Here is a 27,085-nt window from a genome sequence, read left to right on the forward strand (position 1 = left end):
AATCCTCATTGTGTGTGCAGTTACAATAATTTTATTGCATACTTTTTAGTTTAATGATTGAAAAGGATGTAAAAAAAATAAATTTTATCTATTCTTAGAATGGTAACTGATAATTATCAGTTACCATTCTAAGAATAGATAAAATTTATCCACTTTATTATCAAAAAATTACCACTTATAAGTGGTCCCTCTCATAATGGAATCTTGAATATACTATTAAATGGTTACAATTGTTTTTTTATAATTTTATTTTACTTCAAATGTAAGAAAACGTCATTACAAAAACTATTGAATTTTTCATAGTTGTTTCATCGTTTAGATAAATTGGTTTTTAATTTTATTTCATCACTTTCTCCCTCTACTTATTGCAGCTAACAATAATGTGTTTAGCCAAAACCTGAAAATATCATTTTAATGAAGATAGATTATATTTTCTTGTCATAAGAAAATTTTAAACATATTGTAATGAATAAAATTTTCTTGAAAGTTAGTTCCCAAATTTAAATTTACAAATAAAAATAGCAGTGCAATATTTATTTTGATAGATGAAAAATGTTATCCAGAAGTGTTTTGATTTATCAAATTTAATGTCTGTACAAATTATTTTTATCTGTATTGTATATTATTGATATTGTCTGTGGGTTTTCACTTTCAAATCATCACATATTATGCATTAAAATTAAGGCTTATTATGATGAATAATATAGGCCTGACAAAGAGGCCATCCTGAGCTTGAGCATTCCTCAAACTCGCGATAGCCCTTAAGCTCAAGTGAATCATATTAATTGAATAATTGGTGCAAAAACTTAATCAGCTGCTAATTATAATATTTTTTCTCATTTCTCAGTAATGCATTTAAAATTAACTACTTCAAAATTAGTACTTAAATCTTGTATCTAAATTTTTACTTTTAAAAAGATGGCTGTGATAATCATTATGTGCCTGCATATAAAAAAATTAAATAGGAAAACATATTTGTTTATCTTCAAAATGGTCTTTTTTTATTTAAAAAAAAAATCTTTGAAACCCTTCACTTTTTTAAAATATTGCAATATTTTGCTTTATTTTAAATTAAAACGTTGAAAAAAATTAATTTTTTATTTGAAAAAAAATTGTTTTAGCAGCAAATATGACAAACAGTTTGACTGTTGACTTAAAGCATAGCTTCAATGTCATTAAATTTTATTCATCTTTACAGCTCTTTTTCTTTGTCTTGACATTTCTTTTGCATTCATTATTTATTTATTTTTTAGTTGGAAGATATTTTACCGATTGATTTAGTGATTGGAGGCTCACCATGCAATGATCTCTCAATAGCAAATCCTAAAAGAAAAGGACTGTCTGGTATATACACTTTGTCCTGTAATTTTAAGGGTTTTTTTTTTCTTTTGTAGCGTGTGGAAATACAAGGAAATATAATTTTTCACAGAAAATAAGAAACATTTTTAAAGAGCATTTCCAACAAAGTAATGTAAAGTTCATTTGGCATCATTAAATTGTTAAAATTAAATGTCTTAAAAGTTTATTGAAACTGGTTGATATATATCAAATTTGAAACATGTAATTGTAGCGCGTAAGGCTTGAAACTGTTGTGAATTAATGTCAATAAAGGGAGGGAGAACATTCTGACCACCTACATAGTCTTGAAGGTTGATAATGATAACTTATAGGAAAAAAATGAGTCTAGTTCAACCTTAATTTTCAAGTATGCAAGAAGAAAATAACTTCAGACAAAAAATAATTGATAACATACGTTATATCAAAGTCCTGATAGCAATAAAAAAAAAATTTTCCATGTGTTGTCCATTCCATACTTAACTTCTTTCTTTGTAAAATTATTTTCTTTTTCTCTTTGTGAAAATGATAAAAATTCCCAAATGATGCCACTTATGAGCATCATGAATAAGGTTATCTACTGTATTTATAAACACAAAGAAAATTTTAATAAGAAAGATAATGGAATTTTTCCTTTTATAAAACATGCCGCTTAGTCTCATGGAAGATCAAGACAGTAATGAGATCAACAGCTTGAATCCAGATATCTTATACAAATTAAAAGACACTGAATCTCATTTAACCAATCGAGAGTCTGCCATGTCATAACACAAATCATAGGCGGATATAGACTTGAAAGTCTGGGGGTATGATGATGTCAGTTCGTATATGTGCATTAGATCAGTCAGCTCCGTCTTTGATGCTGGGGGGGGGGCAATGTTATCTGTGTCTTCTGGTTCAATATTATTGAACCCAGGTTTAATACTCACAGTTGTTCCACAAGTGGTCAGCTGAAGTAGAAAAACTAGCTTCAAGAGACACCCGTTATCAAGATGTTCCCATTAAATGCGTCTCCACAGAGAGCAGCAGGCCTACACCAGTACAAATATTCAATCAATATCAATATTTATAAAAATTGATGGCAGCACTATAACAAACATTACACAGAAACAAGCTTCATGTTATGGTCACAACACGTACACTCACAACTTCTAGCATGGCCCAGGTCTTCTTCGTTGCTTATTTCTAACCTCTTTATTGAAACACAGTGGCAGGGTATGATCTGGTTTGGAGGAGCAGCTACAAGATGCCAATGCAAGTCAGTTTGCCATTTGAAAAAGTCTCTCTACAGAGAGCAGATCAATCTTAAACATACTTACATAAGCACAAAAATTCAGGACTCTTACTTTCACTTTTAGCATTTCTCAAACTATGAAACATGTATACTCTAGCATTATAAGTATGTTAGGGTCATACATATGCACACAACTTATTCTAGCAACATGCACCAAGTCATTAGAAAATCTCCCGAGTAATGTTTATGATGTGCATGTACAGTATAGTAGTGGTTTTCTGAGGAAGTCCTATATATATATATTGTCTCCTTGCCACCCTCACCTGCACTGAAGATGCCCATCGCAGTAGTTGATGAAAAGTATGCCAGGATGATGACTGGACTATGGCATAACAACCTGTAGAAGTTTGTAAATTTGTATAGAGCACTCACAATCAGTTTTGTACTATGTACACTGGTGTAAGAAATTAAGAGAATTTGCAGACTTGGTCGATTATCTCTAGAACTACTGTACCGATTTTAATGAAATTTGATATGTACATACATTGATACAGTACAAAACAAATAACCATACAATAATTGTAATACACACGCATGATCGTGCGTAACACTCATTGGAGTCAGAAGGTATGAAACAGCGGTTGCAGAATAAACAAAAAAATGGGTTAATAGGAGGTATGGTCCCCTCTCACAGATATACAGGTCTCGCAGTGTGATTTCATACTTGAAATAAGGCAGTTTGTCATTTCCTGTGGCAATTGGTCCCACTCATTCAGCAACGCTGTTTTCATTCCCTGGATGGTTCCCGGAGGGGGGGGGTTTCGAGTTCCAATTGCCCTCCCCAGAGCGTCCCAGACATGCTCTATAGAGTTAAGGTCTGGAGATCTGGCTGGCCAATCCATCCGGCGAATATCCTCACTCTCTAGAAAATCGTTGAGCAGAAGAGATCTATGGGGGGGCCTCTCGTTATTGTGCATTAAAATGAACTCAGGGCCAACTGCATCCCTGAAAAGGTGAACATAGGGCTCCAAGACCTCATCCCTATGCCTCACACCAGTCACAGTGCCTCTTTCAAAGACATGGAGAGGTGTGCGGCCATCCAACACGATGCCTGCCCAGACCATTAAAACTCTTCCACCATAATGGTCGATTTCGCGGACATTGGAGGGTAGGTAGTGGGTCCCTGGTTCTCTCCATATGAACGTACGGCGAGAATCGGTGCTTAGGCTGAACCGGGACTCATCAGTGAAGAGAACGGTCGCCCATTGATCCATACTCCAATCTCTATGCTCTCTGCACCATGATAAACGGATTCTCCTGTCTGTAGAAGTGAGCGGGACGCAAACAGCAGGTCTTCTTGCAAACAACCCTCTGTCATGAAGTCTTTTGAAAACAGTCACCCTTGATACACAGGTTCCTGTGGCTGCATACAAGTCAGGAGAGATCTGAGAAGCTGTAGCACTCCTGTTACGCCTCGCTATAATCGACAAATGGCGATCTTCTCTGGCCGTCGTGGCTCTTGGACGACCTTGCCCAGGCTTTCTCTCGATGGATCCGGTATCCTGGAACTGTTTCCATAAGTTACACACGACGCTGGACGTTAAATTGAACTCTACAAATCTGGACTTGAGATTGGCCGGCTTCTAGCCGCCCACAATTCGCCACCTCATTCCATCATCTAAACGTTGGTGGTTACTCATTTTTACTGTTACAATTTAAAATTAACTGATTGCTGCAAAACAACACCAAGAAATTAGCCGTGGTGTGCTAGCGAACAAAATGCGTCTTAACTTACGCGCGCTTATAAAGCCTGTTTCTCTACTATCTCCCCCTACACACACGTGTACGCTTACGTATTTGACGTACAAGATTTGCATTTTTGTCTAGAAGCAGTGGTTTTACATTCAGTTCAATTCTTTTCATGAAATTCGATAAAATATGCAAATTCTCTTAATTTATTTCACCAGTGTATATGGGTTGTCATAATGTAGTTAAAAATTTTAATTTAATAAAAATAAATAGGTAGAATTTAACACACACATGAAAAATTTATTTTGACCTGAACTGCATAACTAAGCACCAAGTTGAGAATTTATAAAGTTGACAGTTTTAAAATAATGTAGAGTTAGTGTTCTATGCATTTTAGAAATGTAGATATATAGAATTTTAACATGCAGATTTGATCAGATTTTATGTCAGTTAGTATTGTAGGATTAAGCAAACAAATCCACTCCCTAACTAGTTCAGAGGCACGCTTTTGAGATATTGTGAGAAAATTGTGTTAAAACGAGCATATTAGTGATTATATGCTAATTCATTTTCCTTATCAGAAAAAGTATTTAGCACAAAAATTATGGTTTTTTTTTTCAGTATAAAGGTAATTTAGCTTGTACATATATCTGCTGACATAGATGTAAAGTTATTAGAAATATTGGGAGGGCTCAAACCTAATATTTTTATAGGTATTATGGAGGTGGGGTGGCAAATACTGGTAACTGGATACAAGCTTACCCTTATGGCTGCTGAAGGAATGAATACTTTCATGTGTGTGGGTTGAGACTAGTTCACTTTTTGGAGTCCAAGTGGTGTGTGGTGGTAATATGCTCATCAACCACATTGAAAGTGTTGTGTTTTCTTTAACACTTTGTTAGCCGAGTGGATAACACATGGGTATTTATTTTGATGAGTATTTATTATTACGTTAGACTTAGATAGATTACATACATATATATATAGGAAGAATTTATAAAGAGGAAAGAGCAGAACATTTAGACATCTTGTCTACTTGATGTCCGAGGTGGAACTCCCTAGTTTCCCTTACACAACACTAGGTGGTGTTTTATGTTCTTATCACTTTAGTTCTTTTAGTCATTTCTTATAAGGACACCACAGAAAGTTGCCACTAGGTCCCAGGTTTAAACCGGGGAAGAATATAAGATATTTACCCTAATGAGCTTTAGGCAGTGCCGTTTTAACGCATGGGCCCACCCGGGCACCTCAAGAGAAGAGGGGTCTCACAAAAATGAAATTCGGTTGAAATTTTTTAGAATTTACAAGGTAGGGCCTCAGAAAAACCACTTGGCCCGGGGCCCATGATGCTCTTAAGACAACCCTGGCTTTAGGTGACCACCAATAGATGGTGCCTTCATTTACAGCCCAACTTTGTTAATGGCAGTAAACTGCTATATAGAAATATGGCCAGAGTTGGTATTTAGTATAACATATACCAACACTAACATACTTATAATGCCCACTTTATAGGGAATGAGATTCATTTATAGGGCCTTGCGCAACTAACCTGCTAGGTTTAAAAAAAAATCACTTTCAGCGATAATCATTTGTGGTTCATGTGGTTTTTTTCAGATGGAACTGGTGTACTGGTGAAAGACTTCATCAGAGTTTTGAAGTTAGTTAAAGATGGAAATTCCTCAATAGGAAGAAAAACTTATTTTCTTTTTGAAAATGTTGCTTCAATGTCATCCTCGAACAGGGATGAAATAACTTCATATTTTGAAGTGAGTGCGTTCAGTTATATTATTAAATATGTTATTAAATTTCAGTACATGCATTTTTGTTTGTTTTCACGGATGCTGGATGTCCCACTGCCTCTTATAAAATTTGGCATTTGCATTAGTGGTTTAAGTTAAGATAGTGACAATCTGTTGCCTATCTAATAAGTCCATGTGATCTTAAGATACACTTTATGCCACATGTCTGCTCTATTTCAACCTTTAAACTGCTTCCATCATTTATGTATGACAAACTTTGTAGAGTGTGCGACATCCCTGCATAACGACCCAGGATTCTGATCTGGCAAAATCAGTGTAATCAATACATAGTAAGAGAGAGACAAATGATTTCAAGAGAATTTCCAGATTTTAACATAAGTAAATTTATTAACACTTTTAACAATTATGTAGGTTACTATTAACAAAATTATTTCTCAAATTCATACCAATCCCCATGCAAGTCCATTGACTCATCAATATAGTCCGGCGACAGAAGTTTGACGATCTTTCTTGAATTACACGAGCCGTGGCGTCATTGACCTTGACGGGAGTGAGCAAAGGTCACGACCCGAGATAAGGCTCCACGTGGTGGCGAGAACTGCAGGCTCAACGACTAAAGCCGAGGTGACGATCGGGCGGCCGGGATCGGAAGCAACGATCGACGCCAAGCCAAATGACGGACAAACGATGACAGGATCCAAGACGACTGTGGTGACAACTGATGACTAGAGAGGAGGTATGATGAGATCCGGAGCCAGCCGGCGACGTGCCGAGTACCAGTGAGATGAGTTATTTCATACTGTAGATGATTCACCAAAAGGCGACCACCTTCACCTTAAGTGATGTATACTGAGCTGAAAGAGGAATTGAGAGCGAATGCGAAGTGACGATCGTGACTCAGTGTATTTATACCTAAAAAAGGCACGATCCAACTCCTGGGACCGACTATCTCAAATATATATTATCCAATTTGCATAGTGAAACAGATTTTTATAGCAACTTTCTAGAAAATAAAATTGGCAACAATAATTCAAAATGGCAATGTGATCAGGATCGCACATTTTTCGGACTATGAACAATGAAAATATCACAGAATAATTTAATCAACCATGAACTCGAAGGTAAGACAACTTGTATATAAAAATGACTAGAATAGGACTGGACTGTTTTCCACCAGTGGGGGGGGGGGGGGTCTATGGGTATTGTTGCAAGTGCTGGATCGCTTATTGATAATTAGTGGTTTGGAAAAAAGTAGATTTTTTCTTGTATATATTGAGAAGTGTATCCCTACTATTTGCAGAGTTTGAGAGTTTATGTTGGCGATTCAAATTTCTTATTTCCATTACTTTTTACAACAATCTCCATGTTTTCCATTCAAAATTTTGTCATTCAAAAATTTTCAAAAATTGAGAATTTTAATCATTTGTGTCTACAAAACTTGGAACAAAATTACAGGGTGAATTTCTTTTGGTATTGCTACCCCTGACAAAAAGTGTGTGGTCGTGTATAAAAACACTAGCAATGGTATGTAAAAAACACAAAAATTTACTCCGAGTGAAAATTTTTGTTGAAAACAATAATTCTAAATACAGAATAAATGAAAAAAAAATCAAATTTATTCCAATTTGACCTTGAAAATCAGTTCACAAACTGGCAACACTTGGGAAAAAAGTATTCAATTGGCATATTTGTGGAAAATTGGTGTTTGATCATACAGTTTAAAACAATATGTTGGCTTGAAACATATGAAAGAATTTATATTTGCGTAGATGCAGGGTAACCAGACAATGTATAAAAAATGAATGCAACAGAATTCTCCTCATTGTAACTTTATTTTGAATCACTAAGATTTGCTATATTTGACATCCATATTTTTATAGCATCTTTTTTTAGCCACCTCATTGAGCATTTTGCCTGTTGTGGCCTGTGTATTTGTATAAGAGATGACTCAAGGTATCTTTCTGACGATCTCGGAAAGCAGATAATTTCCATTCTGGAAGACTAGGTTCCTCTCTCAAAAGGAAGTTGCAAGCAGGGTCAGATCATGAATCCTGCAAACTATGTGGCTGCAGAAGGGGGAGATTTTTTTTAGAGCACCAGCTGAAGGGGAGGGTGATTTTTTTTTTTACCAAAATATTATTCCTTACACTTGAGAAATGTACAGAATTGGCCTTGGTTGCAGGCATGTGTAATTGCGTTCAAAGTAGTACGTTTTTAAAAAAAAAAAAATTTCAGAGGACTAGTGGTGTTTTTGCTGCTATATTAAGATGCTTTTTTGTCTTGTTTTGTGACACTAGGAATCAAAGTTTTCTTAAGTGCGCATATAGACTCCAGAATTAACAGTAAACTTCATGATGCAGTTTTTGTAATCCATTGGCTTTACTGCATGTTAAAATGCAAACCAAACAGTTTTTTTTGTATCAAGCACTCATCATTCAGCTTCTGTTTTGTTCTTTACACATTTCTCAGTCATCTTGGGTTTGCAAACTGAGTTTTGTTTATTATTTGTGTTTACATATTAGTTTTCATAACGTTGCTTATTATCAAATAAATATTCATACATATTTCAAATTAATTACTCATTATATTGCTTATATGACTGCAAGCACTGAATTTCAAGAATGGATAATTCTGATTCCAGGGCTGTAGTGTGCAATCTTGGGGCTTCTTTGAAAGGGTTATGCTCAGAAAAAGAATCGGTTCATTTCCCTTCCCTTCTCATTTTTCAATGATTTAAGTTTTGTACATACACCAGTACTGTGACTAGGCTGGGCAACCAGGGCACTACCCCTGGGTCCCGAGCCGAATGGGGGCCCACAAAAGTTTACATTTGTTTTGCATAATAATTACCCTTTCAAAAGTGGCCCCACGGAAAAGTCTGCCCCAGGGCCCCAAGAAGGTACCCTACAGCCCTGTATATATGGTACTATGGCCCCCCACAAGGGGGAGGCTGACAGGGCTGGGACGATTTTCATCATTTTTAGTTTTTTTACGCCATAAGTTCACTATAAAGGGGCCCATGAAAAGTCTGGTCTGGGGACCCTGCTCCAGGATGTGGGGGCCATGGCCCTGACATACACACACTCTTCTGAAAAAAAAATACATAGACTGAAATCAGATCAAAATAGGCGCAGTGGTGGTTTTTTGAAAGGGTGGGGGGGGGGGGTGTTCAAACCAAAAACGCTGAAGAAAAACATGTGGTTTTTGTCTTTTTTAAGGATTATTTCAAACTAGAAACTGTCAAAATGTCCAAGAAATATGATAACTAAGTGTACAATATTTTTTTATGGCCCCGATTTTGTTTGGGGCTCCAGGGCAGTGTCCTGCTTGCCCCAGCCTAGTTGCAGGCCTGTCTGATTCTCAAGATCCTGGGATTGGGGAAACCCAGGTAACCTTAATTGCTAGTGCAGCATAGAAGAAGATACATTATTTCTGCCTAAAGTTACTGTAGAAAATTAAATGAAATTTTTTGTGAAGTCTAAGCAGTGGCGGATCATGATTTTGGGAGGCCCCAGGCGCAACCTGATCTGGAGGCCCCCCCTATCAGGGGCGGATTAAAGGTAGGGACTGTCAACCCCCCCCTTCCCCCCCCCGAGAGCAGAAAAATTAAATGGAAAAAAAAACGTTTTCTACGTTTTTGACTGAGTAACAAACCAAGAAAATAAATTTGCTTAAAAAAGGGGGGAAATTCAGAATTTTTTCCAAAAAAAATCAGAACCGTCCTGAAAAATTGAACACATTGTCACAACCACCGCCCCCACCCACAAATTTGCGTTTATCCACCACTGCACCCTTTTGGCCCTAATAAGAACGAGATGGTTCACTAAAATGAACAGTATTATGAAAATCATAACTTTTTTTTTATTTTTGCATCACCAAAACCATAAACACAAAAATAAGATAAGGAAATATAATGATATTCTCTGGTACTAGATCAAAAATAATCACACTCCCATTAAAAAAAAAAGTCACAGTAAAATTCTGCATCATATTTTTAGTAATCTAAGATGTCCGCCCTGGTGCCTTCAGCCACACGGCAAAAATGGAGATCCGTCATAGTTGTAGTAATTTAATATTACTGATTAATAAAGATTTGATAATATCTCAAATATAATATATTTGATTTGATATAAAGATACTGATAATATTTAATAGAAAAACATTTCTTCAATAGAGGGAAGAAATTATATCAGAGTAAATATAAGAATTATATTTTTAATGGAAGAAATTAGTTCAGAATGAATTAAAATTATTGTCAATGAAAGAAATTATTTAAAAAATTTTTTTTAGAAATTATTATTTTTTATTTGTTTATTCTATTTTATTTTTACTATTATTATATTATTATTATTTTCTCTTTCAGCCACCTCGTTGGGCACTCTGCCTGTTGTGGCCTTTGCCTTTGTATTATTTGTATTCAGAGTGAATAAAAATCTTCTATATTATGCCCCCCCCCCCCGTTTCGTTTAATAACGAAAAATGCCACAGTATAACATTGTGGCCCGCGTACTTTATAAAATGTTTCAATATGGCCTGCTATGCCTCAAAGATTGAAGACCCCTGCAGTAGACTCTCGCTAATCCGGTACGTATTAGACCACGGTGTGCCAGATTTTACCGAAATTGCTGGATTAACTTTGAAGAAACCCATTGAAATAATATATGAAATTTCGTGCAAAGACATAGTCAGGACTTGATCAGCAATTAAGAAATATTAGAACGTGTTAAGGGGTTAGGGCATCAGGAGAAAAGTGACACCACACCACCTAAATATCCTGGACTACTGGACGTGCTGGATTAGAGCACGATCGAATTCTCGAGAGACTACTGTAGTTGAAATGCTCAAATAAAAATTTATCAGATAATTTATATATTTTTAGTTTTGCTTACCGTTATTTTTGAAGACTCTGCAATCTATTTCCTAAAGGAAATCTTGAGGATCGGCATGGAAATTTTTTTCATTACAATAACACACATTACAATTACATTAACAATAAACACTTTTCGGTCTGACACAAAGATGTTGTCTACCCAAGCCTCCTTGACCAATCCAAAAATGTAGCTCTTTTTTTAGAAAGAAGGAATAGAAACCCCCTTGATTTTTTTCAGCCGGGGAGGGAGTGTTAAAAGAGAAACAGAAAAATCACGTGATTCAGAATGCATGTCATTCAGCATTCATTTCAAACCCCACTTTTTTTTTGTCATATGGTCGTATGGTTCCAGTCATAGATTGCAAATGTATATGTTGTTTGAACCAGCTTATAGTATTTCATTCAAACAAGTGGGAGACAAAATCACAATAAGAGCTCTACTACATTCATTTTAATTAGTACGAGTGTCTCTTCCTGTCGATGTCGCCGCTTGCCGATAGCCATCTTGCCATCCATTATACTGTATACAAAAGCTTACACCAAAGCTGTCGTATTATTGGCGCCTATAAAAGCATTTAATATTGTGGAATGAGACATCTGTTTATGCCTTCACTCCAATTTTCATTTCGGACAGACATTAGGACCTGCTGTTCTCACCCCTCCTCCTGCTTGTGCGCTTAGGGAAATACTGTTTGAAAATGACCCTCCCTGAATGATCGCTTTACAATGTCTCTTCTTTCTTTGTCGGGGAAGAACTGGCCCTTGAGAGCTGCGTCTTGTAAATTGTTCTTTTCTTTTAGTTCCCGTTTTTCTTCCATAACTCTTATAGGTACAGTATACATTAAAAAAAAAAAATTGCGGTTAAAAAAAAAAAAAGGTAGAGCAGATACTGTACTTAGTTCAAGAGATTTGTTGATGCGCATGTAAATTCATATGTAGGATGAAGCACACAACTATTTGGAGGCCCCCCGCTCTGCCGAGGCCCCAGGCGCGCGCCTCATGCGCCTGTGCGGTAATCCGCCACTGAGTCTAAGGAGTAATTTCTTTATGTACAGACTTTTGATGACAAATTTGGATGGTAGGCTATGCAGTTAAAGTACCAGGGATACATCTAAAAAAAGGTGTCTTTGTCAATATTGAGGAGGGGGGAGATTAATGTAGCAGGTTTTCCTTTCTTTTTTTCCCTCTCCTGGGCTACCTTCTATATGTAACACTATCGTTTTTTACTCTTAAACCATAGTGAGGGAGGAAAACAAATAATGCTTAGGTAAAGCGAAAAAAAAAAAAACAATCTGTTCATGGGGTTATCAATGAAGTATCTCAAAGAGGAAAAGAAGAGCTTGAATGCATTTCCTCCATCTGGTTTATACCAAGATATCTCAATCCTGTATATAAAGAACTTAAATATCTTTGAAATGAAAGTTTTATATTTTGAACTTTATTTCTTATAATGTGCAATAACATTTTATGTGATTAATACTAAATTTCTCCCTCTGGCTAAAAATATTGTACATTAATGTATTAAATTATTTCTGCTGTTGCAAATCATTTCAGATCAAAGAGACTTTCCTTGGTACTGTGCATACGTTGCTGCCAATACTTAAAATTGGCCAATTTGTGAACTGTGTGTGTATCGCTGGCCTCAGTTAACTTGGCCAATGTCTGAATTTCAGGCTTTGGCTGGTCTTATGTATCTATCCTTATATGTTGATGGTATGATTCAGGGTCATCACCAAGTAGGAACACTTTTGTGATAATTATGATTAGCTATCCAACCCTAATGTGTGATTAAAGGAATTTTAATATCAATATCTTGGGGATCAATATATAGGGATATACAGAGATTGATATATAGGGGTCAGACAAACCCCCAAAATTCAAACATTGGACAGATCAACTATGCCAGCCACTGGCCAACATTTTGGACTTTGGCAGTAACATATGTGCATGTAAAGTACATGTACAGAAAAATAAAATATAACAATACTCTGTGAACCAAGAAAAAATATTGTTGTGATTGTATTGTTATATAGAGAAGCACTATCACATGTACCACGAAATTTATGTTATTAACATCTCTTCTAATTTGGCATAGTTACTGCCATATGTATTACCATACATACAATAATTTACTTGCTGCAAATATGTATAGTTGATGAATAATATTCAAATATTTTGCCCCCATGTGAAGAGGTTTATTTCATTAGGCTTTTGTGTAAAATACAGAAAGTAGCAATATCAACAACTTCATCACACAATCACCCAAAGTAACAATGTTATTAGATGTACTATAAATTAAAAAAAAAGGTTACATGAGTGTTAAAAACTATGATAGAGGTGATTTTGAGTACTATATACAAAAATAAAGTATTTAGTAGCAGTTTCAAAATATCTTCCAAAAATATTGTTGTAAGGGGTTTATCATAGTAAAGAATATTGTTGTATCAAGAGGAGTTCAACATCAAACAAGATTTGAGAAATCATTATTATAGGGGAATTTATCATTATATTGAGAGTTGTAGCATGGCTTCACTGCATTAATTTTTATAATATTGATTATTGACATCTAAATGAAATATATTTATTAAGTATTATTTTACTTTTTGAATAGTAACTATTATTTTCCTGCATGCAATCTACAGATTATACATTAAAAACATTAGAATTGCTTAGTGCTGATTATATACTGCTTTGGTTTATGCGTAGCTTTTTCTTTCTGAGAGGTTGGAATAGAAATAAATATTTTAAAAATTAATTTGTAAAGATATATATATCATAGCAGATGTCTAAGTAGAAAATTCTAAATTTATTCTTCAAAAACATCTCCTTTTACCTCTTGAGATTTCATCCTTTATAAATGAAATTTTTAAATGTAGATTATATACCACTGTAGACTATACTATGGTATTTTTTCTCAAAGTAGTCAAACTAACATGTGCAGGTTATATACACTGGAAACTACAGTACTTCTTCCTTATTTTATAGTTAAATAAATAATTAGTAAATGTACACATAAATCATTTTCTGAAAGAAATAGAACATTGAAAAGACATATATATGCTTTTTTGGCAAATTTCTTTACAGATAGAACCTATTTTCATTGATGCCAAGTATTTTTCTGCACAAAACAGGGTTCGTCTTTTCTGGTGCAATATTCCAGGAATACATGCGTAAGTAACCATATTGATTGGTAAACATTTTTGTTAATTCAATCGTTATTCAATAAGCCACTGGAAGTGGCACCAAGAAAAATATAATTGATACCAAAAGAAAATTCAGTTGAATCAAATAATTTTACCTGACACTAGCAAAGAAAGAACAAAAAACACTATGTATTGCAGGTAAATAAAAAATTTAAATTAAGTATATTTCTACCTCACCCACTGGAAATAATTTGGAAGAAATAAAAGGTATAAATACATAAATTTTGTTTTTATTATAAATATTTAGATTAGTGGAAATTATTCTTTTATGTGTACATTGTAAATCTACTTAGTCAAACATGCCTGTTTTGGAGAGCGTGTCTGTCAATACCGAGAGAGATTTAGATGAATACCTCCCAAATCTCATCTTTCAGCTCTGACTTCCAATATTTACCAATTTTTTTCCTGTGATATTTACATGATATTCATCATCAAAAATTTCAGTAATCTGACCTGGGTATATTTATTGTCTTCTCTCCTATTTGACCAGAAATAAAATTTCCAACTGTGATGTCTGGTCTACTTTATCCTTCATCAAACTGTTCTGTAGGAGTTAGAAAGTGTTTGTCTTCTCTTGTGGTGCAGGAGCATCAGTTTCAGAATCTTTTGGCATGAAAAAGCGGTTTTTTCCCTTTTTTGCCTCTTATGCAGTTCATTTATTTTTGATTCTACTATGATTAGTATTACTGGTTGAAGCCTCTTTATATATAGTTTAGACTATCCAAGTCATCAAGGGTTATTCCTTTTCCTGGATAAATAATATAAAATACTGTTTTTAAGTCTCCCCACAATTCTTAAACATTTCACTAATCATACAATCATTAATTTACAAATTGATTTAATTAGATAATTTATCCAAAATTTAAACAATAAGTATACCTACCAAAGCAAACTTCTATCAAGAATGTAAGATGTGAACTCTAAACTCTGTAAACTAAGTTTTGAAATGGTTTCATGAAACCTTTAAACATGGGTTATTATAAAAGTAGGTGTAAAAAATAGAGAGATTTTGGCACCATTTTTAATCATGGAGGCTCACTCTTGTGGATGGACCTGGAATTCGCAAGAGTGAGTGTCCATTTCATTGCAAAAGTACCTTTCTATTTCATTCACAGTGGTTATGTGTGTGGTGTCATCTAAAATAAAAAACTAGAGAGCATGTACCCAAGTCACCCCATTTGATGGTAACTGATAAAAAAAATCAATGTTCTAAACATTATAACTTTATTTGCACATCACTCTTTTAAATTTTTCAAGCACTTTCTTGCATTAGCAATGAATTTTCTGCTGGCAGATTTCTTATCCATTGAAAATGTATCATTTGTTTTATTATTGCATGACAAAATCTGACCGGTCTTTTTCCTGATACAATAGCGCTTGTTGTTGTAAGCAAAATTCTTATTTCTTGACACATAAGGTCTAAACTTTTTAGCTAATTTTTAACAAGAAGCAAACAACACTTCTGGTTTTATATTTTTTTCTGCTAGCAAACCAGGTATTTATTGAGGCTAAGTCGAATGTCATAGAAAACATTTAGTGGTAAATGAATAATACTTGCACCGAGTGCTTTTGAGCCATTTGATCAGTACCATACTTTGTTTTGTTGTGAAACTCAGTGATTTCAGGAATTATTTTTCTTACTTTAAGAATATATATTCTTAAATTCAAATAAACTGAACTTTGTGGAATGTGTTTTTTTTCTTAACCTTGAACATACAATAAAACGTCTTTTTGTTATCAAACGTGTTGCATATAAAGAGGTCCTTATTGGATTTCACATGAAATTTTCTATTCTTGAAGTCTGCAGCCATTCTGTTGCAGTTTCGCAGTAAGTACTGGTATAGTAAAACATATATATGTCATCAGTTCACATTTCTACCAGCTTTTAGATTAGATTCAATGATTCGCATTGCTATATTTTGGCTAAACTAGTATTTTTATTTCATCATTAGTCACTCAGTAAGAAGGCTTTCCATTAGCTGAAACTTGAACATCTATATTAGGTGGAATTTGGTGTTACAATTCAACAACATATTAGCTGTGCATGCTATAATGTTACCATTCAAATTGATTGGCCATGGTCCTTTTAGGTACAACTAAAAATATCTTGGCCAATTTTTTTCAATACTGATGATAGTTAGACAGCATAATGTTTCAATATTTTTAGAAAAACTTGAGAAATTTTTCAACGTTCTGAACAATCTGGTTGATTATGAAAATGAAGCAAGAAGATCGAAAATGGTCGAAATAATTGGCATGGTCCTTCTAGTGTTGACTTTTTTTTATATATCCTGTTATATTGTAGTTAGGTTTCAATGCAAATAAAAACCCATGCTCCCAATCCTGTTTAGTCGTCCGAGCTTGAGAAATGAAAAATCCTTTACCTTATTTTCTGTCAACATTTTCTACTTGGGGAAATTTGAAGTCCTGAAATTTCTACTTTTATGTGTATTATGGTTGTGTAAAGCACAGTGTGACCTTATGACCCATTTTTTAGACCCTTTTTTTTTTTGTCTAAAAATTGTGGTTTTTTTTTTATGGTTTTTTTTAATAAACTTTCTTGAGTTTAATCCGATTGAAATTAAGAATATAGCTGATATGCAAAAGTAAGTATTTAACTTGCACATTCATCATGTTCAACTTTTTTAATGCAATATATTTTATCTCCCTGTAGAGTTAAGCCTTTTATTTCTGCGAGAATCTAATTTTCCTGGTTGTCATCTGATAATTTTGGGAACAATTGGAAAATTTTGCTAACATTTTAAAACTCTTTGACACTTAAGCAATATCCTGTAATTACTATCCTAATTCCCTATATTTTTCTTGATCAAGTATTGTAACCCTCTAGTTATAAGAAATGGGAAAAGGAGCCTATTTGAAATTTAATAGAGTAAAATATTTTCTACATGTAAGCATAAGTATTTTTGTTCATCTAAATTTTGGGTTTAACATTAGAACTACTAGAGTTGGGAATTTAGTTTTTTAATTTAAAAAAGATTTGAAATACACTATGAATGCATTTTTTAGGGAATAAAGTTACTATTATATTTTTCTCTTCTAAAAATAGAGTATAGACAGCACCTCCTAGAGATAGAAGGCCTCTGCACGCTGCTTGTGACGTCAGTAAGTAGTCCATTTTCCCTCAGAATATTCAGGGAAGAAAATTTCCTGCTCGTGCCAGTATCATCGTTGTGCGGAAAAGAAATGATCAGGCTCAGAATTGGTGATTTCTATGCCCCACATCCAATCACTATGCAGTATTTGTGAGCCAATCAGGAAGAGACTACTCCAAAATAAGAAGGAACAAAATAGGATGATGTATTTCAAAATGTGGCACACTTGCTAGGTAGTCTGAATGATATTTAGGGCAACTTGTGCAGAGGTCGTCTATCTCTAAGAGATGCTGGTATAGATCACCCATGCTCTGTTACATTTCAGGTGTGAGCAAACATACAGGGTGTTTAAAAAAAAGGGCTAATTTCTAAAACGCAGTAGAATGCCTTCAAATAATCTGTCTTTACATGTATATAACACAACTATTTTGACATCATTATGCAATTATACAAGAAATGATGAAATTGTTTGGCTGTTGCAATAACTTGAAAACAAAAGCAACAAAATTGTAATGACACCTCACCTTCTTTCTACTGGTAAATTGAGAATTAATTTCAAACTTAAAATCTCTTGACTGCTCCAGCTGAGATGGGGCGGGGCATATGTGGTAGAACCCTAATAATTAAGATCACTTAATCCCCAAGAAGTTTTTGTGAAGCGTGCCCTCAATAATTCATGAACATACTAAGCAATGCATGTACCCTCATTCCCCCCTCCCCATGTGTTTTATCGAATTCCTTACGTACGAAAAGTCTGGCGTCTCTAGTAACCCTTCATTGTTTTGCCTTATTGGAACGCCTGAGTTGTATGGGAGTTGTCACTTGATTGTCATGGAGCAACTTGCATTCCAAAATTTTAAAATCAATGTAATTCCCAATGCAAATTCAAAAAAATATGAACATAATATTTTTCATGGGGTTTGCCCCCGTTTCCCTAAAAACCCTCATGGCAAGGGCGTAGCCAGGGGGGGGGGGACTTGGGGGTCTGGTCTCCCCCCCCCCCCGAAATGTGAGAAAATGACCAAAAAAAGGGAAAAAGATGGCCAAATCCATTGTTCTGTCACTTTGGTCCCCCCCCCCCCCGAAATGAAAGTGGTCCCCCCCCAGAACGAAATTTCTGGCTACGCCCCTGCCTCATGGGACAATATTTCAGAAGAGCCTTTGTTCTTATGGCACTTGGTTTAATCTAAAAATATATCAATATTTACAACAGTATCATGAATTTTTGCAATAATGGTCAAAAAGATCACTCCGGTAAATGTAGTGTTAAAAATAACTAAAGTCAGTGTTAAAAAAGTTTATTTCAATATAGTTGTTGTTTTTTTTCCAGTTCAAAGAAGTATTGGGAAAAATTGATGAAAGAAGAGTGAGTCAATCAACTAAAGTTTTGTGTGGTTTATTGTATTTAAGTAATTAGAACACATTTAAGGCCGACTGAGGTAAGCAGAACCTAGCACCTACATTGGAGAAGTGAACAGAACGTTTTGAAAATATGGCAGCAGGCTTTTTGGATCATTCTCTTGTTATAGCTAGTGGTTTAACCTCATTTCCTTCAGTGTCTCCTTTTAAAGATTTATTTTACTTTATTTTTTATTGGGAGCACTGGTTCTACTTCCACCCCCCCCCCCTCCCCAAAAGAGCCAAATGGAAGCTGAGGCTGATTGAGCTTTAAATCATTCATGAAATAAAGATTCATAAATGAAGAAGTTTAAAAAAAAGGAAATAATTAATTTAAACCATAAAAAGCTCAAATTTTATTACTCTGGTATACAAATTTATAACAACCTTAGTATACAGAAAATTCGCAATGTTAATTAATAACTTTGGTATGTGGAAAACTCCCAGTATAATAATACCCTCCTGTTAATATTAACCAACATTATACGAGTCAAATGAGAAGATAAATTTGAATTTTCTCCACCAAATTTGAGAGGTGAGCTTCAGCACCTCTAATGATACTTCAACTTTCAATGTTGGGCCATTTGAAAGGTAGATGTGGTAATGATCCTTTTTTCCAAATTTTGCTTCCTAAAGAGTGTCAGCTTCTGTTAGTTGTCCTACAAACCCCTTTACTTCTGATATTTTTTTGACATTATGTCCATGAAGTTTTGCTCATCTATTTCTGTGATTCCCAATGTGGGAAATGGGATTTTTAAGGGGACGATCATGATTTATGAAAATTCATATTTGATGAAAAATAATTGCTCCAGAATTTATGAAAAAATTCATATTCAATGGGGAAAATAATTGGGGAATTAATGATTATTCTTATGTAATCAAAAAACAATTTCAGAATTAATGGGAATTAATATTTGATATTTATAATACATAATAAGGAAATAATTTCAGAATTATAATTCATATTTAATGAAAAAATAATTTCTGAATTAAAGAAATCCATATCCAATGAAAAAATAATTTACAAATTAATTGTCATATTTAATGAAGAATTAATTTAAGCAATCAATGAAAATTTATATTTAAGGAAAAAATTATCTGAGAATAACTAAAATTCTTGAATAATGTAGGGCTCCCTATTTGACTTGAAGCCCAGAGCCGTGTTAAGTTTACCCAATAAAACTACTGGGAGAATCAAGATACTACAATATGAGTTATTGGCCAATTTTGGGGCTTCATGGAAATTTTATTTTTGTCCCACACTGTCTTAAAGGTTGAAAACTTGTATTTTTTTTAATACCAGGTGAATAGTCTTTTGGGCTTCTTCCATGTGGATGTTCTGAGGGGGGTGGTGTACACAGGCTAATTTGAGGCTTCCAAAGAGCACAGAAAATCTTTGCAAAGAAATTTTGACTTTTTAACCTTCAAAAAAATTTTCAAATTTACGGAAATAGATTAAGACAGCATATAAAGAATTCTTTCATTTAAATTTTTTTTACTATTTTTTTCATTTTCATTCATTTTGGGGAGGCTGCATGGGCCACATATTCTTCCCCTTGCAGGACGGTTCCAGAGACTGGTGGGGGGAGAATTTTTTTTCAGAGAGGTTTGTAACCCCTGGGGTAGGGCTTATGTTTTGAATTTTTTTTTATTGTGATCAGCCTGGTAAAGAAGAATGGTAATTGATTACCCATGGGAAAAAACTTCCCTGTTCTTTAGAAAATTCATGGGAGTATACATTATCAAAAGCATACTTGCCAAGTCGTTAAAAAAACTTAGGATTTTTAACTTTTTCTTTGATTTCTTAAATAATAAATTTCTGGAAAAGTCTGAATGTATAGAAGATGAATGAATTTCTGACACGAGTGTTTCTTGATCATTATTTTTTTTAAAAATCAGTTCTTAAAATTAACATTTCAATTTTTTTAGCAAGTTATCAAGTATGCGAAAGAAATCTAAACACAAATTACTTTTTCATCATTTTGATAAGAAAAAAACATTACTAAAAGTGCACACAATTTTTGTTCTTCAGTGGAGCTCAGGTGACTTATGATACTAGTTTGCATGCATTTACAGTAAAAAATTGAATCTATATCAATAGAGGGATAAATACTACACAAAATGAATTCTATTTTATACAAAACTAATTGTTTTATACAAAATTATGTGAATAGTTTAAAAAAAATTAACCAAATGAATTATATAATTCTTATTGACTTGAATAAAATTGTAAACTCTATCCTTTGTTTTTTCATATTTGAAAATCTGTTAATAGCATTCTTTATAGATACATGAATCTCAATTTATATAAAACTTGATTGATCACGTCATCAATCAAAGCAAACTGCATTGAAATACACATGAACACTCCTCTCAAAATGTTATCCAAATGAGAAAGGGCTGAAAAAGACCCTGGTTGGTTTCTAATTTTCATTATTAGCAAACTTTTTTCCCCATTGCTGCCAAATGTCAGAGGGACTACCAATCACAGCTCTTGCTTTTTCTTCTGGTACTGTTTTGTCTAGTGAGAAAGTTCATATTGTTTTTAGAATCTTTCTACATTCTTCAGGGAACAATAAAGAATCGGGCAGTAAACCAGACTGCTGTCCTGGTCACTTCCGAGAACATGGATGTGTGACAAAGCAGGTTCTGTTTGTTGAGGGGGACAAGCATACCCAGCCAGTAAACAGACACCTTTCCAAGAAAATCTCCCACAAGTGCTTTTGAACAACAGTTCTTGCGAGAGCATGAGGTCTTCCCCTTTTTTTAAACAAATTCAGGCTACCAAAAAGGTGGTTGTATTGTTCCTGTTGCTAAAGGGGGAATGAACATATAAGTCTATAGGCTTTTAACAACTTTTTGAGATGATTTATGCTTTAACTTTTTTCCCTATTTGATATTTCGCCAAAACTAACTTTTGGTGTGGTTTCATGTTCTCATTTATTTTTTCTCCCACTATTTCCTCGTATGTCTTTTATAAGGGGAGGGAGCATCAGCATTTTACAAGATTCTTTGGTGGGGCAGGGCAAAAAAAGGGTGGAAACCGCTGCTGTATTTCGAGGTGTTCATCCTTTAAGTCTATAAGACAGCTAGTGCTGACTCAGGAGTTTTTTTTTTTTTCACATTCGCACCACAGTTGATAAAGCCAATGCAAATAGGTATAGGGTTGATGTAAATGCATTAGTTTCCACTTGTCTCGGCACAGGGAAAATATGGAAAAAATGTAAACCTTTTATTTCCTACTCTACTTAAAGAGATAAAAAAATTGTATTAAAATGACACATTAAATTATAAGAAAAAGAGGAATTGACACAAAAAATTTATATTGGGCCAACTTACACCTTCAGAAATAGTTGAAATGTATAGGGCACAACCCAACTTCTCCATATGAAAGCTTCTTGTAACCTTGTATGAGCAGTTATCATACAAATTAAATTTTTATTGAAGAATAAAATAAGTCTAAAAGAAAATTTTTTTTCTGCAAGAGACAGTTTCCAGAAGCTAACTGAATTTTACAAATTGTGTGGTTCCACATACCTGTAATTTCCACTTACCTCAGTTCACCTTACTGGAGAATTTTATGTAAGGATATGTAAGAGAGTACAAGGACATCTCTAGAGAGACGTCTATTTTTTAAAGTAACAGAATTGTTTATTGAAGTACTTGTGGGGCAATATGTACAGCAAAATTAAAATAGATAAAATAATGAAACTAAGAAAAATAAGTGCGCTCACATAATGTCATAAATCACATACATAAATTTTGTATGTATTACTTGAATACATACTTTTGGGTTTGTCATTATACCATAATGTCCCATATAAATTCAGCAAAGTATGATTTAAGGTTAAATAATTTTTTCTGTTATTTTTATTCATTTCATTTTTAGTGGCAATTATGAGATATTTTGCTTTATAATAAATCCGCCCACTTCATTCTTAACTTGGTCATCCTCTGCCTCCATCACTGAACTCAAGCGGCAACTCAATATGCAACCGCTTTTTACCTGTAGATATCTCTCTCGATTATCTTTCCTTTTTAAAATTCTCCACGGCCATTTTCATATCGGCACTTTGAATTTTCTAACTCCAGCTTCATACTTTTCAAAAAGAATTAACCATTCACAAAAATTGAAACCCATCTTTGCATCCACAGATTGTTTCAAATTTAGTTTCTTTCCTCGAACAATAACCAACTGGAACAACCTCCCGTCAAACATTATTGATTGTACAACAGTTTCCGATTTTCTTTGTGACATCAATCGTCTATGTCTAACTTCATCTCCGCATTCCTTTGTATAGGCCTCGGCCAACCAATATTGAATAAATAAAGTATTTTGCTAATCCCAAGATATCTTGCCTTCTTAAACTCTTATTTCGGCAATGACGAGCCCAAAGATTCTGTTGTGCTCCACTTTGAGCATGTCTTTCCCCAAACCTATCTATCAGCCAGTTGATGAGTCAGCTTTTCTCATTTTGATAAGACAAGAGACTTTGAAATATACCTTTTTCCCCCCTTCTCTCAGGGTAGTACAGGGATATGTGTACAGTATAAATATTAGAAAAATATACGATTTTTCTTTGGTTTTTTTTATTCCCTGTGTGTGTGGGAAGGGAGAGAGAGGAACACCATCACTTGCACAAAACCCTTCTTGAAAAAAGATGTGGCATTTTACAGGTGTGGCATTTTTTAGCTGTTTCTACTGTGTCAGTTATCAGTGTTTGAAATTATTGGTGGTCTGCTGGTCCAAGACCACTGATTAAACAATCAGACTGAGAAAAAAATTGTTCTGGTTCACGGGACCAGTAGCTGAAAATCCCCCCATCCCATGATACACTGATCACGGAAGAATCTTCTATGGGAGAATTGCCAAACCTCAGTCATTTTATGTTGTCTCAGCCATTTAAATGTCAAATGATAATCATTTATTTGTTGTGAAAAATATTTAGAAAACCGCATCTGCTGAAATGAAAAAATTTGAGTGAAACTGATTTTGATATGCTACATGTATGCAGGGCTCCCACTCATCCTACTTTTCCTACTTTTTGGTAAAATGTCTTACTTTCTTGGTTTTTGTCTTACTTTTCCACCAAATCCTATCAACAAAATTTGTTAAATTGATTTTAATTGAGGAGGAAATCATGAATATATTGCAAAAAATAACAAATTTTGTATATTGCAATTAATGATTCTGCCAAAGCAGAAATTGTATGGTTTTAAGGTTATTTGTGTGGAGTTGTATGTGGACCATTCGGTTTAATAATTTTTCGTTTGCCTAGTTTGTGAGGGTTCAACATGTAATGTTAAAAACTTTTGTCTGGATGGGAAAAAAATAATTTTGTATTTATGACTTCGTTGTCTTGTACAGTAACATCCATCATTCAAAATTATGGTGCACATTTTGTATATATAGGTGAAACAACAGTTTGCATAACAAAGCAGTTGGATACATAAACCTATTTTAGGTTTGGTGATTATGATGCTACCCAATAGCATTCAATTGTTTTCTGTATTTTTGGGGCATGCAAAAATAGGCATAAACAATATTTATTACACTCAGCAAAGGGCTAAAAATAAAAATGTTTCATTTGTCGAAAACGGTTACACTAGCATTGAGTAGTAAAATGTAAATAAATCCCTTTTAAAAAAAAAGGAAGGACAACACAGTAAAACTATCCAGTTTATTTTTACTTTTTTACATCGGGCCTTGTAATTTACACATTTTGCACTGTGCTTTTAGAAGTGGTCTCTAAAGAGCGTTATTCTTAAAAAATTTATGTCTGTTGTGTGGATTATCGAAAAGAGTTGACACAGGACTGTGGAAGACTCCAAAATAAAAGAATGTAATTTATATTGTGAGGAGAAGCAGAAAAGAATTATCTGTGGTTGCTAGTACTGTTTTGGCCAAAAATTGTTTTTGTAACCATCACTTCTGTCATTTTGCTTTGGCTCGAGTCAAAATCTTATAGGATACTGAAATAGTGCTATGAAAAAAAAAGTAATTTAAAAATGTTAAAAAAAAAATTTTTTTTAGTGATTTTTTATTATGCTATGATTATTTTGTCTGTGTACCCTCCCCTGTCCTGCTTTTTCCAATTTTTTTAGTGGAGCCCTGCATATGATACGTGCATATGATATTTGGTGCCTCAATCCATTTGATGAATTTATCTTTCTGGCATTTGCATGCGATCCTAATCTCTTATGCTGTCATAAATTAAATTGAAATTTTATTGAACATTTGTATGAAAAATAGCATCATGGGCATATGCAAAATTTTCTCGCGGAGGGGGGGGGAAGTCATAATTTTTTCTTCTGGGCGGGGGATTTACGTTCTTTCCTGAAATTACACTATAATCTCGGCTTTGGGGGGTGGGGGGTTAGAACCCCAAAACCCCTTTTTGTGTACACCAATGAAAAGCATTGTACTAGAATATCATTTTGAGTTGTGAATATCAGCTGATTCTGAATCCTTTAAGATCCATCTAATTTTTTATCTTTTCTGTCTGACAAAAATGTGGGTGGTTCCTTTTCCCCCTTATTCCTGAGGTTGCATAGGCAGCACATTCTAGAGTTATTTTTTTGTCTGTCTTGGCAGCTCTGACACCTGAAAATGTCTCGTGTTTTGCTGAATATGCTAAAAAATAAAAATAAATACATGGGCATTTATGAAGATATTGTTTTCATTATATCTGGATTAATGCAGCTGTTTGAATCTTAACAAACCATTTAGTATATATCTTCTTGGAAGAAAATATCTTTTGCAGAATGTTTTCTGAAAATTTAATTTGAAAAGAATGCCTCTTTATAAACCTCTATGCCTGTTTTTTGATAAAGCCACAAAATCAACAGTTGTGGTTTAAGTAATAAGGTTTAACTGCAGTTCTAATTGTTTTGTATAGATTTTTGCACCCCTTAGTGGTATATCACTTTTTTAAATGATAATATATTTAGGAAAATAAATTATTATTCAGAACTGATTTTGTTTATCAGCCCAGTCATGATGTCTGCAGACCAGTAGGCTCTCGTATTCAGTAGTCCGTGGGACCAGCGACTTCAATTTTTTAATTCTAAAGCTGGTTATTATATTGATCAGTGAAATTAATAAAACCACAAAAAAGTTAAGACTCTTTATAAGAGTTCTATTGTGAAAACACTGATAAATTTAACTGTCATTTTAATCGAGACCTCACTTGTTTTATCAGCTATGTTCAAGATGTTTTTGCTGAATTTTGCAAAAGTATATTTAAGATTGGGTAATGTACATTTGAAACATAATATTTCAAGCCTATGCCTACATATTTGACAGATAATGGTATCTGTATACAAGTTATTTGTATATAAAAATAAATATATATACAGCAAAACCCCTCTTTTGCAGACATTGGCAAGACAAAAAAAAATTGTCCATAAAAGAGGGATTACTGCATCTGAGGGTATTGTTATTGAGTTTTAAAAAGTTTCAGTTCTTTAACGGGAAAGAAGAGGACTATTCAAAGGGGTTTCACTACACAAAATATATATATTAATAAGTCAGCATATAAATAAGTCAGTTTTATAATACTTTCAGCCCACTTCCTACACACTATAAGAATAAGCGAATATTGCTGGATGATTATCTTAATAAGAAGCATGGAAGGACTGCTTTGGTAAGTAAATACAGTTGGCCTGTTTGTAATAAAGTCCTAAAAATTTTGAAGTTAATCTATGTATCCATACTGGTTTCAAAATATTGTATTTAAGCAAAACGAAACATAATTTATATGTACGATACACATTTTGAAATCAAGTGTGTCATTCTTAAAATAAAGATTGAAATATGTTTAAAAAAACTTGAAAATTTAAAATCGTATACATACCGTAAACTGGAGTAACTTTAGGACAATTATTGCATAATTTTGAATATAGCATTCGTACTGCGATTTGTCAATATGATTTCTGAGGTAAAATATAGCTAACAACCCTCAGCTAGCTTACCATGCCAGACAGGGTGGCAGGGGTGCAAGAGCTGCGCCAATTGCGCCAAACTGCGCCGAAACGGTTCTCTTGCTACATGGTGCGCCATGGCGCCGAATCCCTGCGCATTTGCGCCAATTCTTGTTTGTGGTTCGCGGAGGTACCGCTAATGCACTGTTGTACGTCAAATACCCTTAATTTAGGAAAAATAAATATGAAAATTTTGATCACGGGACGCGTTCTTTCCGAGACACTGAAAAAGATGCGGGGGGGTGGGGGGCGGGAGAAACTTCATTTTTTTTCACTTCCCACCATCTACCACAATCACGTTATCTCGTGACCTTGGAAAGTAGTTATACTACCTTGAAGTATTAAGTCCTGTACTGTTATTGGTATAACCGGCGGGCTATCAAAGTCCTTGAATGAATATGCCAAATTTTCCGATTTCGGAGACCGTTTTTTCTCCTGCT

General features: G+C 34.2%; 1 protein-coding gene across 4 annotated transcripts in view; it reads left to right on the plus strand.

The window, feature by feature from the left end:
* The window catches only part of LOC149080246 (DNA (cytosine-5)-methyltransferase 3A-like), a 187,917-nt gene that overhangs the window by 148,967 nt on the left and 11,865 nt on the right, over positions 1-27,085 (plus strand). For 3 of the 4 annotated variants that reach the window (XM_089239331.1, XM_089239334.1, XM_089239333.1), the window contains 5 exons: positions 1,254-1,344; positions 5,933-6,084; positions 14,033-14,118; positions 18,595-18,630; positions 26,230-26,308. In XM_089239331.1, coding sequence (XP_089095457.1) covers positions 1,254-1,344; positions 5,933-6,084; positions 14,033-14,118; positions 18,595-18,630; positions 26,230-26,308 — 444 coding nt within the window. The remainder of the gene's footprint in view (positions 1-1,253; positions 1,345-5,932; positions 6,085-14,032; positions 14,119-18,594; positions 18,631-26,229; positions 26,309-27,085) is intronic. The other variant, XM_089239332.1, reaches the window with a different exon arrangement.

This window comes from Pholcus phalangioides, unplaced genomic scaffold, assembly GCF_987345545.1.
Source record: "Pholcus phalangioides strain wild (caught in Gottingen) unplaced genomic scaffold, Ppha-v1.0 ptg000011l_1, whole genome shotgun sequence".
In the NCBI taxonomy this organism is placed as follows: Eukaryota; Metazoa; Arthropoda; class Arachnida; order Araneae; family Pholcidae; genus Pholcus; species Pholcus phalangioides.